At 41.6% G+C, this 19,016-nt stretch overlaps 1 protein-coding gene across 1 annotated transcript; it reads right to left on the bottom strand.

Moving 5' to 3' along the window:
• Positions 1 to 1,707: 1,707 nt before the first annotated feature.
• On the bottom strand, positions 1,708 to 18,743 carry LOC139451823 (probable tRNA N6-adenosine threonylcarbamoyltransferase). The gene is made up of 13 exons (XM_071233128.1): positions 18,594 to 18,743; positions 17,320 to 17,459; positions 15,100 to 15,219; positions 13,958 to 14,059; positions 12,315 to 12,388; positions 10,920 to 11,015; positions 10,301 to 10,350; positions 9,736 to 9,814; positions 8,549 to 8,648; positions 7,543 to 7,599; positions 5,144 to 5,219; positions 3,778 to 3,876; positions 1,708 to 1,895 (listed from the first exon to the last, which is right to left on the bottom strand). Exons 2-13 carry the CDS (start codon positions 17,432 to 17,434, stop codon positions 1,856 to 1,858), a joined length of 1,008 nt encoding a protein of 335 aa, XP_071089229.1. The 5' UTR covers positions 17,435 to 17,459; positions 18,594 to 18,743; the 3' UTR covers positions 1,708 to 1,855.
• Positions 18,744 to 19,016: the final 273 nt, after the last annotated feature.

Below are 19,016 nucleotides of genomic sequence, written 5' to 3'. Positions count from 1 at the left end.
TCTGTTAAATGTTGGGCAGCTATGTTTAAGGCTGGGAGAACAAGCCTTGATGAATGGCACTATTCCAGTTCTCCAGCACCAAAAACATTCAAGTTGGTGAAAAAGTTATGGCCACTGTGTTCTGGGATGCAAAGGGTATGATACTTGTTGATTACCCAGAAAGTCAAAAAACGATTACTGGTGCCTACTATGATGATTTGCTTCATCGTCTGAGAGATTCTATCAAAGAAAAGCAGCGAGGTATGCTGCCTGCTGAAGTTCTACTACTTCATGACAATGCCTCTTCGCACACTTCTTGACTTGGCAAGGCTGCTCTGCTACAATGTGGGTTCAAAGAGCTTCCTCTGACTAACATGTTTGAACCAGCGAGCTAGCTGTCCTGGTGTCTGAACCTGTTTTAGCCAACAGACTAGTTAACCCCAGTGTCTGAATCTGTTTGAATCAACGGGCCAGCTGTCCTGGTGTTTATGTGAGTGAGTGAATTTGGTTTTACACCATTTTTAGCAACGTTCCAGCAATTATGCCAGAAATGGGCTTCACACATTGTACCCATGTGGGGAATCAAACCCAGTTCTACCTCATTACGAGTGAACGCTTTAACCACTAGGCTACCACCCCACTGGTCCCCTGGTGTTTGAACAACTTTGAGTCATCTATTACCTGTCCTAGGTCCACTTGCACAAAGTGATCTTAGCACTACAATGATCGTAACTCCCATACCTTAACATAGACTCACTATAGCCATACAACTAAGAATGCCTTGTACCAGTTGGCCCTGGCCTAAATCCAATCTACCTGGAACCACCCCACCGAATCACTGCCTAGCTGTCCTGGTGTAAGTCTGAAGGACAGAGTAGTCATGGGCTTGGTGCTCTAGAGTAATTCTGAACAAGCATGAAATACTCATATTCCCCGCCAATATGACATGTCAGGTTGTGTGCAATGTATTAGCTCCTGTGAACTATGTTCACTGGACTTTTTTGTAAATGGCCTGATTGCAGCACTAAAAAAGTTATTACTGGTGTTGTTTTGCCTTCTGCAGTTTATGACAGAATATGTAACTGTATTTGTAATGAGTTGTGTTATTACTTAAATAAATTTCTAAAATTCATTAATAGCAAAAGGCAACAATTCAGCATGTGTCTGATAGATGTGGAAAATTTCATCTGGAATCGAACACCACCCTTATAGAACCTAAGTCCAACTTGTTGCCATGGAAACGTAAAAAATAAACATTTTTAAAATTCCTAAATGGCAAAAGGCACCAGTTCACCATGAGACTGATAGACATGCAAAGATTCATGGGGGAAATACTTAACGGTTTCTGAGTTATGCTCCAGAAACGGTTTCGGGACGCACACACACACTGATGCACGGACGGACCCTATTTCAATATCCCCTGCCAATTTCGTTGGGTCGGGGGATAACTAACTGGTAGAGTTAGACAGATCGGAATACCGGTATTAGTCTCTTAGTCACTGGATAGCTGTCCTGTCCTTTACATTTTGAGCAATATGTACATGTTGAAAGTCGTATGTGGTGGTACTTTTGAGTTTTTTAGTACCAACAATCTAACACACACCTATCTCCACATATATCTGGTTTGTTTAAGGTAAGTATTTAAACTTGACTAAAACACAGTCAATGCTCTATTTCATGACTCACATGTACAATGGCTTCCAGCAAAGTGACAAGCTAAGGCATATATTCAAATAGATATTTATTTACAGTTTCCTATGTACAAAGCATATGACATGTTCGTGTCAGCACCATGGCAAGTCCGTGTGTCCAGATGGGGACATATTGGTCCCATATCATCAAAGTCCGATCTCCAGCATGTCACTGCTCAGTGGCATCACTTCCTCCATGTCACCTCAACTTCATCTGTTCGAAACCTGAAATATCATTGAAACCACTGTCATTACAGACAAGTCGGATTCAAGAGTGAGTGAGTGAGTGAGTTTGGTTTTACGCCGCTTTTAGCAATATTCCAGCAATATCACAGCGGTGGACACCGGAAATGGGCTTCACATATTGTACCCATGTCGGGATTCGAACCCGGTCTTCGGCGTGACGAGCGAACGCTTTAACCACTAGGCTACCCGACCGCCCCCGGATTCAAGAAAGTGAGTGAGGGAGTTTGGTTAACACCACTTTTAACAGTAGGGCTGGCTATCGATACAGATAATAGAGATCGATAATTGACAACTAGATATCGCTCCTTTTTTGATAAATATCGGAGAAGTAACTTTGAGCAAACAAGCAAAAAACTCCGACAGAAATCAACATACTTCATACCACTGGTGAATGGTGACACATTTATGCATGGATTCCTTTTGTGGACATTTAAGTTATAACAAAAACACTTGCTTTGCATCTTTGGCAATTGACATGCTTGATAATAGCAAGTCTGTTTTGGTAAAGTTCATCACAATTGTTTACGTAGGATATTATCGATGATACAATTTTCATATCGATAATCGTTAATATTTCTTTACATCAACGATTATTCTGATTATCTATCTTTTTAGCCAGCCCTATTTAACAGTATTTTAGTTATATCATGGCATGTCAGCTTAATGTGAGAGAAAAGACTGAAGTGATGCAGGTCAAAGACGATTACTACTTTAGCAAAACCTAAAGTACAGGTTTGGTGCTGACAACACAAAGGACATAATCAGCATGAAACTGTTAATTGACCCTGATTTCTGGCACGACCAAGGGATGGAAGTCTGCACAGTGAATCCCGTGAGTGAGTTGGGTTTAACGTTGCTTTTAACAGTATTCCAGTTATATCGCAGTGTGTCAGCGTAATGTGGGAGGAAAGCCCGAAGTGATGCAGCTCTCAGGCGTTTACAACTTCGGTGAAACCCACAAGCATGGGTATGGTGCTGACAAACCTAGAAACATAATTGGGGCGAACCGGGATTCGAACCTACAATCATAGGTTTCTGGCGTGTCCAAGGGACACAACTCTGCACAGTGAATCATGGCGCCTTAGACAACTGGGCCCCCAAATCACACATGAAAGACAATGTCCAGTTCACATGGATGACACCACAAAGTATGACTCACACCTGACAATACAAAGTTCCACTCACACCTGACAATACAAAGTTCCAGAAACCATTACAGCTGCTTTAAAGAGTACCCCACCCCCGGGGTAAGACTTTTCCAGAATACTATCCTCTGTTACAATGTATATTGACGACACTTTAAAAACACATATTCAAATGTTGGTAATATTTAGCAAGTTGGGCACAAAAATTAAATTACATTCTTTTACATGAGATTTCAAACCACAACAATCTTGTCATACAATTTTGAATCCCCATTTGATGTGTTTTGAGATGTACTGCCAAAATCAATATACCGTATTCAACGTAATAAAGGCCCCGCTCTAATAAGCGCCCATTGCTATTGAACAATCCCAATCAGCAGCCCTTCCAATTGATCAATGTACAAAAGACTTATTTATTTATGTATAATACACACTTGTGTGTTATATGCACTCTTAAATATGGGCAATTTAATTCTGGAAAAATATATTTGTCTTATGTAAACATTTCAGGCTGTCAGCATAAACCATGAAATCTTTCAACTGTTTAATTCACCAAAATAATACTCTAATAAGAGCCTCCTAATTCTAATTTTGAGAGCGCCCTGGGTGCTTATTATGTCAAATAAGGTATGTTCATGCAACAATTTGTGAGATTTTCGTAAATCTATGGATCTAAGACATTTCGGAGACATGTAATCTAAGACTGCCTTTCCTACCTCTGGGTGCAGCTTGTTTCGTTTAGCGGAGTTGTCTGCCCGGCTTTAAACATCTCCCACCCGGCCTGGGCAATCATGGCACCATTGTCTATACAGAAGCTGCAAACACAGATATTCTGCTGTAGTGAGCGAACGAGTTTGCTTTAAAGGAGATCAAAAAAAATAATTTAAATATGGTAAATATTCATACATGTTTACACTGTGATAGGCTAGTGGAGAGACATCCATCATTTTCTTTTGTTTACAGTTCATTAACCTCCATAACAATGAAGTGATTATCCATTATTCTCGACGTATTGAAGATGCAAAATGGGGTTTGTGTTGCGTGGGGGTGTAATAGTTCTTTCAATAAAAGGACCAAGTGTCATTCCTTGACATTTCCAAGCAAAACATCTGAGGCGTCTGTCTATGAGAGATCCACACAAACTAAAAGAACTTGATTACACAAATACGCAGCTTATCTAGAGTTCTGGGACCACTTGCACAAAGCGTTCTAGGCGCTACGACTATCGTAAGTCTATGTTAAAGTATGCTAGTAACTATCATCGTAGCGCTAAGATTGCTTTGGGCATGTGGACCAAGGCTTAATTGGTAACACCATAGGTAGTTTTGTCAGTAATAGCTACACCTCAACTCCATACTGAAATGCCAGCTAAAGCTAGCTACATCCAACAGCTATGAACATGTCCCTCAGTTATAGCTACATGTCAAGGTTATGGGCAATTTTAGCTACATTCCTTCTCTGATTCAAAGCAGAGCTTATTATTGGTAAATGACCATGTAATTACGATGTACTTCCGCGAGAATACCTAGCTGGTTTCACGCATTGAGGTGTAGAAACGCCTACTTGTGCCACAGAATTGACAAACTTGGGTAAATTTGTGTATTCTGATTTACTTATGGTACATTTCAGAATACAGACATGTCCTAGATCTGGGTAAGAATAAGTCTTCAGAAACCCATGATTATCGTAAGAGGCGACTAACGGGATTGGATAGGCAGACTCACTGACCTGGTTGATGCATGTCAATTAATTGTGTAGAACGGTGCTCATGGTGTCAATCACTAGACGGTGTAGTTAAATATTTACAGACCGCCATCATATAGCTGGAATATTGCTGAGTGTGCCGTTAAACAACAAACCAACAAACAAAAACTCACAATCTTAGATTACAAAGTTATTTCAGAAAAGACTGTACTGTGAGACCTCATATCTAATTTTCACCTTCATTAAGCTGTCTATTAACCTAAAGGAAACAAACAAGATTTTTGTTCAAATGTTCAGAATTAGAGATGACCACCCAGTCCCTGCTGGTCCACAGAGAGAAGGCACATGCTTCAAGGGAGCTAACTCTTGTACACACACCTCTGATCTGTAGCATACAGAATTGCCTCCCTTTCTTCAGCCATCTTCTCCATCATGTCTTGAAGTCGTTTATTGCCTGAAGCAGAAGGGCAGACCTAAGGTACTGATACCAGAGTGACTTGAATATGTCTGAAGACGAAATGTATGCAAACTTATCCTGCTTCATGAAGAAGGAAGGCGGTGGGGTAGCCTTGTGCTTGTCACGCCGAAGATCCGGGTTTGATTCTTGACATGGGTACAATGTGTGAAGGCCAATTCTGGTGTCCCCCGCCGTGATATTGCTTGAATATTGCTAAAAGCTTCATCAATCTCATTGAAATCAGAACTTAGTTCTTGCTATCCTTAAACAAAAATCTGAGGACATCCCATTACGGCTTACGCCAGAATGACCTTTCATCCAACCAATCAGAGCGTCGCTTACCAGATTGTGAAAACGACAGTCGGGATGTGTTTTCTGATCATGCAACCTTGAAAATGTTAACACAGGGTATTCCGAACGACTGATTCCATCAAAATTATTGTCTATCTCTCGCTTCTGTAGGATAAACATTTGAACGGAGGAGGCATTGCACAGTACGTGGAAAGCGCTGCCATACAATCCCAACCATAAATTAGACATTCTGGAATGTTCATTATTTTATTTTTCAAAATTTTAATTGAGAAAATATCTATCAATGCAAAAACCTTTTTCCAGTTGAGTATATTCAGTGCAGACATTAAAGCCCTATACATAACTGGTGATACGGTCACTTTAATGTGTAAAGATATATTGTCATCCTCCATGTCGTAGTTACAGTAATATATACCCATAATCATGCAAAACAATTGCTTCCATTAGGCCGGTCTGCTCTGACTTCAGGACAAGTCAGCAAGATTTTCAGCTGCCTGTGAATATGCAGACGACACATCCCAGTGACTAAAAGCATGAGCAACAACACACGCCATCAGGCACGATGACATGCATTCAACCAAGTCTACCAGTCAGACCACAGATCCCCTTGAGCAGCTCTTAAGACAAGCATGGGATACTGGGGGCCTATTCTACCCCGAAATCCACTCAAGGATATTTCTACAACCTTATATCCAAGAAGATACCACAATGTTGAACAATGTGAAACATGGTTAGAGCAAGGTGTCAAACTCATGACGCGCACGTACTTCTGGAATCCAGTGTTAGAAATTGGCACTAGTCCTGTAGTCCTTACCAAACTGCCCAATAGTAAAAGTGTCCTAAGGACTAGTAGAATTTGGCCCATTTTAAGGGTTTTGCTATATGTTATCATTATAAGGACAATGTGAAACATGGTTAGAGCAAGGTGTCAAACTCAAGACGCGCACCTACTTCTGGAATCCAGCGTTACAAATTGGCACTAGTCCTGTAGTCCTTACCAAACTGCCCAATAGTAAAAGTGTCCTAAGGACTAGTAGAAATTGGCCCATTTTAAGGGTTTTGCTATATGTTATCATTATAAGGACTAGTGGACAAAAACTGTTAAGTTTTAACCCTGGAATCTGTGGGATTTCCGAGTTGGACTAGGTCCCCAGCAACCTATGCTTGTCATAAGAGGGGACTAAAAAGATCAGCTGGTCAGGATCCGTAACTTGGTTATTTGCATCGTATCATTGTATCCCAATTGCGTGGCTCAATGCTCATGTCAATCACTGGATTTTCTGAACCAGACTCAATTATCTGTAGGCCACTGTCATATAGCAGGAATATTGCTGAGTGCAGCATTAAACAGCAAACAATTTGATCTCATTAAAATCAGACCTTAGTTCTCGCTACAACAATACAAAGATCTGAGGACATCCCAGTAGGGGTCACGTCAGAACGACCTTTCATCCGACCAATCAAAGCGTCGCTTACCAGATCATGAAAGTGACAGTCGGAATGTGCTTTCTAATCATGCATCCTCGAAAACTTTAACACGGGTATTCAGAACGATAGTTACGATTTTAACGACTGAATCCATACAATCTATACTATCTATTATCCATTCCAGAATGTATTTTTGTCCATGTTTCAAATTTTTAATCGAGTATTTGTCAAAATATGTTTCGAAACATAGTCGCCAATTTGAAATTAGTGCCGTAAAGCACGAGAAAGCTGCCTTCTGATTGGTCATTCCATTGGTCGGTCAAAGTTCGAGCAAGGTTGGCCTGACGTGACCCGAAATGGGATGTCCTCAGATCTTTATTTGGCGGTAGCGAGGACTAAGATCTGATTTTAATGAGATTGCAAACAATTACGACATGCATGGGAAATTGGAAACCCATTCTTCCCTGGAATCACCACAGGGATATTTCTACATCACTTTCCCTTATGAATATAAGCCAGTGTTAGAAATATTACTACTATGGCAAGTATCATGAAACATGGTGAGAAGGTCAAGACTCACAGCCAACTCCTCCCACAATCAACACCTCCTCGGACCTGCAGTGTGCCATGGCTCGCTCTGCAATACACACAGCACTGGTTATAGGAAACGTAACACATGCTCAAATACTCATATGCAGGTCCTCCTTCTCAGTATCGTAAACAATGTGCCATTACTGTTACAGAAACACAACACACAATTAAAAATTTAAGTAATCTCTAATCTCGACCTGGGATGGATTAGTCTCACCTGCAATCTGCACCTGGGGACGAATCAGTCTCACCTGTAACCAGCCCCTGGGGATGGATTAGTCTTACTTGCAATCCTCACCTGGGGACTGATGAACCTCACCTGTAATCTGCACCTGGGGAAGGATTAGTCTCACATGTAATCTCGACCCGGGATGGATTAGTCTCACCTGTAATCTCCACCTGGGGACAGGTAAGTTTCACCAGTAATCTGCATCTGGAGACTGATTAGTCTCACCTGTAATCTCCACCAGGGTACAGAATAGTCTCACCTGTAATCAGCACCTGGGTACGGATTAGTCTCACTTGTAATCTGAACCTGAGGACTGATGAACCTTACCTGTAATCTGCCCCTGGAGACGGATTAGTCTCACATGTAATCTGCACTTGGGGACTGATTAGTCTCACTTGTAATCTGAACCTGAGGACTGCTGAACCTTACCTGTAATCTGCACCTGGGGACAGATTACTCTCACCTGTAATCTGCACCTGGGGACGGTTTAGTCTCACTTGTAATCTGCACCTGAGGACTGATGAACCTTACCTGTAATCTGCACCTGGGGACGGATTAGTCTCACCTGTAATATTCACCTGGGGACTGATTAGTCTCACCTGTAATATGCACCTTTTGGACAGATTAGTCTCACCTGTAATCTGCACCTGAGAATGTATTATTCTCATCTGTTGTCTGCACCTTTTGGATAGTCTCACCTGTTATCTCCGCCTGAGAATGGATTAGACGCACCTGTAATCTGTATCTGGGGACGGATTAGCCTCACCTGTTATCTCCACCAGCATAGCGAAGACAGTTTCCTGCAGGGAGAAGCACAGGTCCTCTGGCGTGTACTCCCCTGCCTTGATCAGCTGCGGGGCTCGCTCCTGTATACACAGATGCTACATGTGATGTCTCACCTCAGAACCAGGTACACATAAACATACACTGCGATGTACTACATGTCACTCCATCTGTCTATGAAAAAGATGGCTTGCACACCACAGATAAGAGCACATGCAAGTATCGTGATACATATCGTATCATGAGTAAGAAATCTTGATACGTATCAGATCACACAGTTGATCGTCCTAGCCCCACCGGTTTCCACCTTTGCTGAACTGGGCTGAGATTATGGAGTTATATTTTGGCTGGACTAACGAGTCTATGCAGAGTCCAATCAAAATCGCAGAATGAAATCAACATGCAGTTCATAAACAACATGGCGACTGCCATGTCGACTGCAGAATTTGCAGAGCAAGTGTTCCACCAAATGGGTGTCGACAGATGTTTTTCAAATCTTTTTATGTGTTTAAACAAGGTGCTCAAGCAATTTGATGTACTTCGCGAGGTTAGACCGATGTTATTATAAAAAAGATCTGATTATCGATCAGATCATCTTGACTTGGACTGCCCTTTTGTTTTAATCAAATGCAAGTAATAAGAGAGATGCAATCTGATTGGTCAATAGGAGGGACATAGAAGGGACATAACCTGTAATCGCCACTGGTGGTGCTATGATTGAACCATGAAATTGCACCCTAGCTGGGCATGAGTGGAAACTGGACTTTTACAATCAGTTAACTCCCTTGCCTCGTGTAGATGTGTTCAAAGCGATGTTAATCCAAACTCATTCATAGATAATGGATAATTCTACCCTGACATTGAAGAATGCTGTATTCTGATTGATTAAAAAGAGGTATCCTTTTTCCTACTGAAACCTCTCTTAAATATATTCAGTCTTTTCACACCAAAACCATGTGTATGAATACATCAACAGCCAATATATGGATCCATAACAATTGGCTGCAGACCCACCCATAAGAACTGTATTGCATTTGTCTAATTTAATGTTTGGTCTCTAATACATGCCGGGTCAGGGGCCCTCAATAATCTAAGAGACGCCCAAGCGTCCAATAGAGGAATTACAGTATGTTTGATATCTTAACCTCCACAAATAGCGCTGTGACTGACCTCAATGTAGGACAGTAGTCCTGAGAAGGAAACGTCCATCCCCTTCACGGCATATGGCAGCTCCAGGAACTTCTTCCCTCTGTAGAAAAACACAACACCACCACTGTGAATACAACAACACAAGATTCCTGTGAATAGTGGTTACAAGGACAAGGATTAACTATCATAAACACAACCAGGGTGCCGTTGTACAAAGCGATCTAAGTGCTGAGGTGATCGTAACTCCCATACCTTAACATAGGCTTACGACCGTCGTACCTCTAAGGTTTTGTACAACGCCATCCAGCCGTTCTAGTGTACTACCAAGGCAAAAGGTGACATTCAAGCAGACGACAAACATGCCACAGTGTACATCTCGGTGGAAACACAGGGGTTTTTAGCGCAGTGTGTCTCTGTTGCAGGTGATAGCATACTCTCAGCATGCACGCTGGGTTATACAAAAGGAGAAATTGTTATTCCGGATTATGATTGCTGTTGCCAATATGCACGTAACATGCATCACATCAATACAGTACAGCAGTAAGGTAGTGACTGCAACAGTTGTGGACAAAAGTGGACTACTTGCCTCTTAGCCATCTGCTCTATGTTGTAACCTGGGCTGGGATCATTGGACAACTGCAACGCAGACACGGTGAGGATTAATGGCCTCCAACATAACATGTGCTCTCTGCTCTAGCAATAACTCAGCCAAACAGAGTACATAGAGAGTTTGTCATAGCAGCATGTGTCTCATACTAAGTTTACAAAATGAGTGTCTGAGTTCTTTATTTCCCACGCGAGAGCACGGGTAAACATGAATTCTTACACGAGTCGAATGACGTCAACAACCTTCAACTATGATGTCGTCTCTAGTTTGATGGCATTCCAAATTTACATCACAATAAGAGTTGAAAGATGTCAACAAAGCCGTCTGGATGACGTGAGCAATACACTGATGTGTATGTAGTGATAACTGCACTAGTGTTCAAACAAGGTGTGATTTTATGAACTCGGATATTTCTTACCATAGGGGTAATTAGCCTTACTGCACCTGATCATTCAGCTTAACACAGAGAGTGAGTGCACAGGGTATTATTACACTAGCATGAACTTTGCTACACAGAGAGTTAGAAAGAAAAACCATCTCGAGGTAAACATCATTTTCATATATATTCGGTTGTAGTTAAGAAAAGCTAATGCCTTACCTTTAAAACTCGGGCGAATCTATCCAAGCAGTTTCCAACAGCTATGTCAATTGTTTCACCAAATATTCTATACCTACGATGAGAGTATGCTATCACCTGGAACAGAGACACACTGTCTGCCAAATCACACAATAATTCATGGAACCTCAAGCGACAACAATACGCTAGACAAGGCCTGTGTTTCCAGAATACACTGCATGTACAGTTGAACCTCATTGTGTCAAAACTTCTGGGGACCAGGAAAAAAGTCTGCGTTAACCTGGGCTCGAGACAACCAACAAAGTGAAAACCAAACATTCTAGTGTGACAGATTATTACTAGGTCTGAACACAAGACTAGATTTCAAGACACGTATATTTCGGTGTCTAGGCTGCTGGTAGTGAAAGGGGCCACAACTCAAGCGTAGCATCGATCTCTCACTCTCACATAAGCATCATTGTATAAGTCATAGCTCGAATAATTGATTCACTAACATAATCTTAATCAATTTTCACGTCTCATCGGCAGTCATGTGAGAACACTTCAGTAACCTGCTGCTGATGCGCTGGAGAAATCAGTTTGCACCTTTGTAAGATGTGCCTGTTAATGAGGCTCGATTGGGTGTTGGCATGTTGGTAGAAACCATCCTGTCTTTGATGTAATTACGGCGATCGCAGTGAGGTCAGTCAATTGAGTGTTAAGAGAGTTGACGTTTGGCAAGTGTGGGTGTGTGAACATTTATTTATTTTTAACTGTTCGAGTCATAAGGGGAATTTCATGCTTAATTTGGATATGTGGGAATCACATATAAGTTTAAGACAACCTGGAATTCACAACATTCAGTTCAAAAGATTCATGTATAAATGATGATAAATAAAGTAGGAATTCCCAAGGATTGGAAGGAGAGTTCAAGACAACCGCGAATTTGACACTTCCAAGCTGGACACAATGAGGTTCGGTTGTATCTATGTTCAATCCAAGACATAACTCAAGTCTGCACACTAGCAGAAGGTAGTCAAAGGGTACAGCTGATTCAAACTAATGGACAGCTTAATTCAGACATGGTTACAATAATATTTGGAGGAAGAAAATAACTACTTCATCCATAACATAACAAGTTACTTGACAAACAAACAAGTTTTAACATTGCTTGTTTGTTGTTTTACAACATAGTCAGCAATATTTCAGCTATATCATGGCAGTCTGTAAATGAGTGAGTCCCAGCTAGGCAACCAGTGGTTGATATTAAGAGCAAGGCCCCATTCCATTGGGGTACAGTGACACAGAATCAAATCAAAACATCATTCATGTACAACAGTGCTGGGGACCTATTCTTACCAGTGTCCCCACAGACTTTTGCAGAAAACTGACTGTGTCTAACACTATGATTGATGTTTAATCTAAGACCAGACTGACCTGCGTGTTCCCGCCACTGACATACAGAACTGTAGGGTTCTTGGCTCCCGTGATCAGACGCCCCATCTCTATGTCTGACCTGGATAAGGAGCTTCACAACTACCATTGTCTGTTTGTATGTTTGTTTGTTTGTTGTTTGTTGTTTAACATGGCACTCAGCAATATTCCAGCTATATGCATGATATGGATACGGTCTGCAAGCTGCCTTGCGTCTTATCTACTATTTGAAAATACAGAATCCCGGCCAGCTTCCAACACTATTCGGAATTCAAAAACAGACCTGTTTCAGGTCATTTGACAGTGACAAAATCATTGGCTTCCACTGACAATCACACCAAACACATCTTCAACAATATACTGCCTCATAACAAAGGCCCAGTTCTGATGTTCCCTACCGTGACATAGCTGGACTATTGCAGCGGAAAAGCCAACTCCTTCACTTACAGTTGGTTGGTTTGGTTGGTTGGTTCGTCATTGTACGCCGGACTCAGCTATATGACGGCGGTCTGTAAATAATCGAGTCTGGACCAGACAATCCAGTGACTGAGATCATGAGCATCGATCCACGCAATTGGGATACGATGACATGCATCAACCAAGTCAGTGAGCCTGACCACCCGATCCCGTTAGTCACCTCTTACGACAAGCATAGTCCCCTTTCACGGCAAGCATGGGTTGCTGAAGACCTATTCTTCTACCCCGAATCAAAGGTCTCACAACAACCATACTGCCTAACATCTTGACGATATAACTGCACTACTGTCCGTGAAGTGAAACTCACTAATGGATACTGGCATGTTTAAACTTTTTCTAAATGACATAGGTCTACATTAAAGGAGGACTGATTGTCCTCATCTTTTACTGATGTCATTCAATCACTGCTGACTCCACGAATCAAGTTCCTCATACCACCAGTACACCGAGACACTCAACACAAGGGAAACATTACAAGACCTTGACCCAGGTCTTCCCTTGCCTTTAAATAAACAAATAAAATAATAATTATATTCCTGGGCAATTTCTACTTCCAGCCAGTCGTGAATGTGCCATGGATATACAAATGTATATTTGTTTGGCTTGTTTGCACTCAGCGTTATTCCAGTCACATGACGCCAGCCTATTACTAATTGATTCTAGTTCAGAAAAAACAGTGATTGATATTATGAGGTATGTCCCATACTGTCGTGTTATGATGATGCTCATTCAACTAGGTCACCGCGTCTGACCACCCCTTCCATCTAGTCACCTCGTCCAACAAGCATAGAACGAATTCTAACCCAGAATCCCAACAGGGGTGGATTAGACTTGCACAAGTCTCTAAGGCAATATTTATCAGTTTGAAACAATACTTTCCAGATTATGTAAATAATAACAAGCTTTGCATGTAAGAGACAGCAGTCCTTAGTCCACATATCTAGACTTGCCTTTTAGGAGGATAGAACTACTACACATCCATGGAGTTATCATTCAGTACAGCCTTGGAGCAAGGCTAGGGGTGGATGTATGTGGATAAGTAGATGTTAGCCTTGATGCACTATATAGAAGTAGAAAGACTTTAACCTTGATGTGGTGTGTGGGGATATGGGAAGGGTTAACAACACACAAGGAAGGGACACTTCCTCAAGAGATTGCCACAAGGATACGCCCAATGCAGTGGTTGACCGCCACTATGGGTTTCTGCCACAGCTGAGCCACAGTGCGTGCCACAATAGCAGTGGACACTAGAGGCGCCCCCATCCCTGGCCCTGAAACACAATCAGTAACCATATCCAAGTCATACAAAACATGTCATGGATGAAGCATAACAAAAATACCATATAAACACTACCAATCAATAAAATATGAGGTAAAATTGGGTTAAACGTCGCATTCAAGATCATTGCACTTATATAGCAACGTGCATGCACATGTGTGTTTGGTACTAGTCCGGACTAATGCTGGTTCCATAGTGCTAGCCCAAGGATGACATGGCACAGCTTAACATGGATATCACAAGGTGAGGCGGTCGGGTAGCCTAGTGGTAAAAGTGTTCGCTCGTCACGCCGAAGACCCCGGTTCGATTACCAACATGGGTCCAATGTGTGGAGCCCATTTCTGGTGTCCCCCATGATATTGCCGGAATATTGCTAAAAGCGGCGTCAAATCAAACTCACTCACCACCTGTTACATAAAAACACCAAGTGGGGACTGGTCAATGCCCAGATGATATGGATAGGTTTGTTGTTGATTTTATCAAATTAACATAAAACCCAATGCTTCATAGGCCTGGCATAGATAACCAACAGCCTCTGGTTATTCATGACATTAAGTCAGCAAAGGTACAACTGGGTCTTCAAAAGAGAAAATCCATCCAAGTACAATCCATTCTCAACAGACCCGTGAAGATCCGGGGTAGAACAGGTCTTCAGCAACCCATGCTTGCCGTAAAAGGAGACTATGCTTGTCGTAAAAGGCGACTAAAGAGATCGGGTGGTCAGGCTCACTGACTTGGTTGATGCATGTCATTGATCCCAATTGCGTGGAACGATGCTCATTATATCAATCACTGGTTTGTCTGGACCAGACTTGATTATTTACGGACCGCCATCATACAGCTGGAATATTGCTGAGTCCGCCATTAAACAACAAACCAACCAACCAACCAACCATTCTCAACAACATTTTGAACAAGGCTCAATCATTAGACTGCCTTTTAGGACTAGTATTGGTTGTTAGGAAAATAGTCTGTAAAGATTCATCTTGTTTAATATAGACGAACTGGGTCAAAAACAGTAGATGTACCCACCTTTAGTGTAACAGACCACATCTATCTGCTGGGGGTTGATCTTGGCTTCATCTAGAGCCTGCTGGAGAACCTGCAGGACGTGTTCCCTGTGGTGCTTGGCCGTATCTCTCGGCAGGAAGCCTGCAGGAACACAACATGATGGATGAAGACCACTGCTTAGTGTACAGCTGCCCCAGCTGAACATTGCAGATGTGGAGCTGGGAACATTCATCAGTCTTACTTCCATAACTCTACACTAGATGCCCTGTGATGGATTTTTACCTCATAACTTAAAGAGGCCTGAGTTTTGTAAATCGTGAAATTAATGGGTCTCCAAAGCCTCCCTCCCTAGCCAAAAATGTGACTCAATATGAATGCGACACCCCCTCCTCTCAAGCATCAGTGGATGTATATCTAAAGAAATATCCTCTGTCAGGTTTACAGGAGAATCCTCACTTTAATCCAACCTTACATTAATCCAATCACACACCAAATAGCACCACTTATTAGCGGTGAGTAGAGTACTTCAGCTAAAACAATACATGCGCTGGCTTGTATCAGCCTTTGACGCAGTCGCAAAGAACAAAGACACTGTGTTGCGTGGGTGGCGTCTGTCTGGACTTGCAGGTGTGATCAGTGATGACATACTAGTAAGTGAGTAGAACTCTTGTCTTGACCCAAGCAGTGACAATTCACAGGATGTTATTAAGAGTTTGAATGACATTTGTTACAAATTCTGCTCAATAAACAGTGATGTTGAATACATAGTTGTTTGTTTTCAGCATATGTCTAAGTTGGTATTTCTGCTATCTAAAATGTCTTATTGTTGACATAAATGCGATGTTTAATGATGCGAGCATGTTTTGAATCGAGGTGCTTTTGTGATTTTATGCACTTCGTGAAGTAAGGCCTATTTTGATACAATATAGACTATCATAATCATGATTATCGATCAGATCGTCTTCACTGGCCACTGCCATTTTGTTTGGAGCAAATGCAAGTGATATGAGAGGTGGAATCAGATTTGTCAATAGGAGGGGCATAGAAGGGACATATCTCGTAATAGCCACTGGTGGCGCTACGATCGAGCCCAGAAATTCCAGCCTAGTTCAGCCATGGATTCAAAGCCTAGATTTGTTGTGATTATCAACCTCAAGTTGTCAGCACCAACCAGTATCTGTGGCAAACCTGCATCCATTGGGTACCTCCTGCACACTCTCCAGCTGCCAGGTCGTGTATACCTACCCCCACGTGTTGAGAGTTGAGAGAGTTGCTCATGAGAGCTGAGACAGATCCAGGACGTCTCACACTCACTATGTCCCCGTATTGACCATGTCAGTCTGTGACATTCCTACCTGTGGAATCTTGTGATGTATTGACCATGTCGGTCTGTGACACACCTACCAATGGAATCTTGTGATGTATTGACCATGTCGGTCTGTGACACTCCTACCAATGGAATCTTGTGATGTATTGACCATGTCGGTCTGTGACATTCCTACCAGTGGAATCTTGTGATGTATTGACCATGTCGGTCTGTGATATTCCTACCAGTGGAATCTTGTGATGTATTCGGTCATGTCGGTCTGTGACACTCCTACCAATGGAATCTTGTGATGTATTCGGTCATGTCGGTCTGTGACACTCCTACCAGTGGAATCTTGTGATGTATTGACCATGTCAGTCTGTGATATTCCTACCAGTGGAATCTTGTGATGTATTCAGTCATGTCCGTTTGTGACATTCCTACCAATGGAATCTTGTGATGTATTCGGTCATGTCCGTTTGTGACATTCCTACCAATGGAATCTTGTGATGTATTTGGTCATGTCGGTCTGTGACATTCCTACCAATGGAATCTTGTGATGTGTTCGGTCATGTCGATCATTTGTGAGTGACAGGAAAGTGGAACTGTTATTTGAATTAGACTGAGGATGTACATAATGTGTCATTGGCTAAACAAACTGTGATCGAAATATTCTTGTGACCATGATCCAGACCTTGTCCAATTGGAGGAGTTTCTGTATCACGTTGAGTATTCACCCATTTTGCTTTGCCACATATATGTTAGTTTGCCAGATTGTGTTCGCAGTTGTGTATTTACTGAACTATTGTAGGTTTTGGTGATAAATAAATATTCTTAATAGTCAAACTGAGAAGGGCCCTTCCTTTTGTTACTTGAGACACTGTGTCACTCATAACAGTAGGCATGTCATGTAGATCTAAACAGACCCAGCTTACCTTCTCCTGGTGGTGTGATGTAGGTATGGCGAGGATTTGACAAGACAACTCCATCTTGTATGATTCCAATGCCCAGCTTGTTGGCGCTGCCTTCAAAACCTATAGCTATCACCATTGTTCTGCAGGCACAGTCAATTACGCTGAAGTCAGAATAGATACAACACATAATTCATGTGATCACACGAATGAAGCAAGGTCATAAGAAAGTAATGCAAATGTTCTTTTCACAACTACATTGCGCAGGTTTCTAAGCATTGCCAAGTGGTCAATGTATTATTAATAAATACCAAATTTGAACAAAAGTATGTGAATATTATTCTGGATAATGATGTCTTTGTACAGTAACCATGGTAAGCATGACCTGTCTCTTCACACTTTCAACATTAGGCTGGTCAGCTCACAAGGGTCTCGACTGAAAAATCTGCAGTTCCTTTAACATTTATTCAATGTAAGGACACCCGTTTGTGTTCTGCTCACTTTTCCTTCCTCTATACACAATTCAGTAGTGGATATTATGACCATTTCATTTCTCCAGGGGTGGTTGGGTAGCCTAGTGGTTAAAGCGTTTGCTTGTCATGCTGAAGAAACAGGTTTGATTCCCGACATTTGTACAATGTGTGAAGCCCATTTCTGGTGTCACCTGCCGTGATATTGCTGGAATATTGCTAAAAGCGGCGTAAAATCAAACTCACTCACTCATTTCTCCACAATATCTTTGGTTAATTTGTGTGACCAGTGATTAAGTTCATTTGTTTAATCTGTCCAGACTTGACAGCTGAATTGTTTGATAGGCATTACTTAGAAGTTGAGGAATGACAAAGCAGAGATAATTTATGGATAACAACTTCTTTATTTACCATGTTTAGAGCGATAGAAACTAACAGTTTTGGTCCACCAGTCCTTATAATGATAACGTACAGCAAAACCCCTAAAAAGAGCAATTTTTTACTAGTCCTTAAGATACTTTAACTATTGGGCAGTTTGGTAAGGACGAAAGGACTAGTACCAATTTCTGAGGCTGATGTAGGGTACAGGAGTCAAAGAGAACTTGCTGGAACTTTGCGGAGTGCGGCGTTAAACAACAAACACTATGACATGTGCTTAATCCTAGTTCAGATATTTAAAAATCCTAAATATACCTTATTAATATATGCTAGGCAGGCTAGGTTCGGGAATGGTTTGTCTACAGTAATTTGTTCAGTATCAGCCCTTGAACTCATGACTCTTGTCCTCACACTAAAGTCACAACACCGCTACTGTCGCTGTTATCTTACCCAAACTCTACTCGGGTGACTCTGATCGTTGAAAAGAACAAATAGAAACAAAGGAAACTGGTGATTTCAATTAACACAAATGTAATGACTGAAGATTATGTTATATTGCGTCACATCACAACAACAAACACATGTGCTTCCTGACCGGAAGTAAATACATGTGGGTTATTTGAAAAGATGGACGGAAAACAACGAACCGTGAACCCAATGGAACATACATTGCGACAGTTGTGTATAAGCGGTATTGGTTTGTCCAAAGACGTATATACGTCTTTGGTTTGTCAAAATAAATATTTATACATATATCCAAGATGACTTTGTTCATCACCATGCTTTGTTTTAGTACTCTAAAACTTGTTATTGGTAAATTTGATTTCTCTCTGCAATTGAATAATAATCAGGATGATATTTATGAATGTTAGG

The sequence above is a fragment of the Haliotis cracherodii genome, unplaced genomic scaffold, assembly GCF_022045235.1.
Source record: "Haliotis cracherodii isolate W230 unplaced genomic scaffold, xgHalCrac1.p SCAF_10, whole genome shotgun sequence".
In the NCBI taxonomy this organism is placed as follows: domain Eukaryota; kingdom Metazoa; phylum Mollusca; class Gastropoda; order Lepetellida; family Haliotidae; genus Haliotis; species Haliotis cracherodii.
Note: the sequence above shows the minus strand (reverse complement) of the source record. Positions and strands in the feature narration are given on the sequence as shown.

Bases quoted from the DNA above. Each gene is read 5' to 3' on its own strand.
- LOC139451823 (XM_071233128.1), bottom strand. From the start codon at position 17,434: ATGGTGATAGCTATAGGTTTTGAAGGCAGCGCCAACAAGCTGGGCATT. The intron at 15,220-17,319 runs GTAAGCTGGGTC...GTGTTCCTGCAG, and splicing joins CATCACACCACCAGGAGAAG to GCTTCCTGCCGAGAGATACG. The intron at 9,815-10,300 runs GCAAGTAGTCCA...GTTTTTCTACAG, and splicing joins ATAGAGCAGATGGCTAAGAG to AGGGAAGAAGTTCCTGGAGC.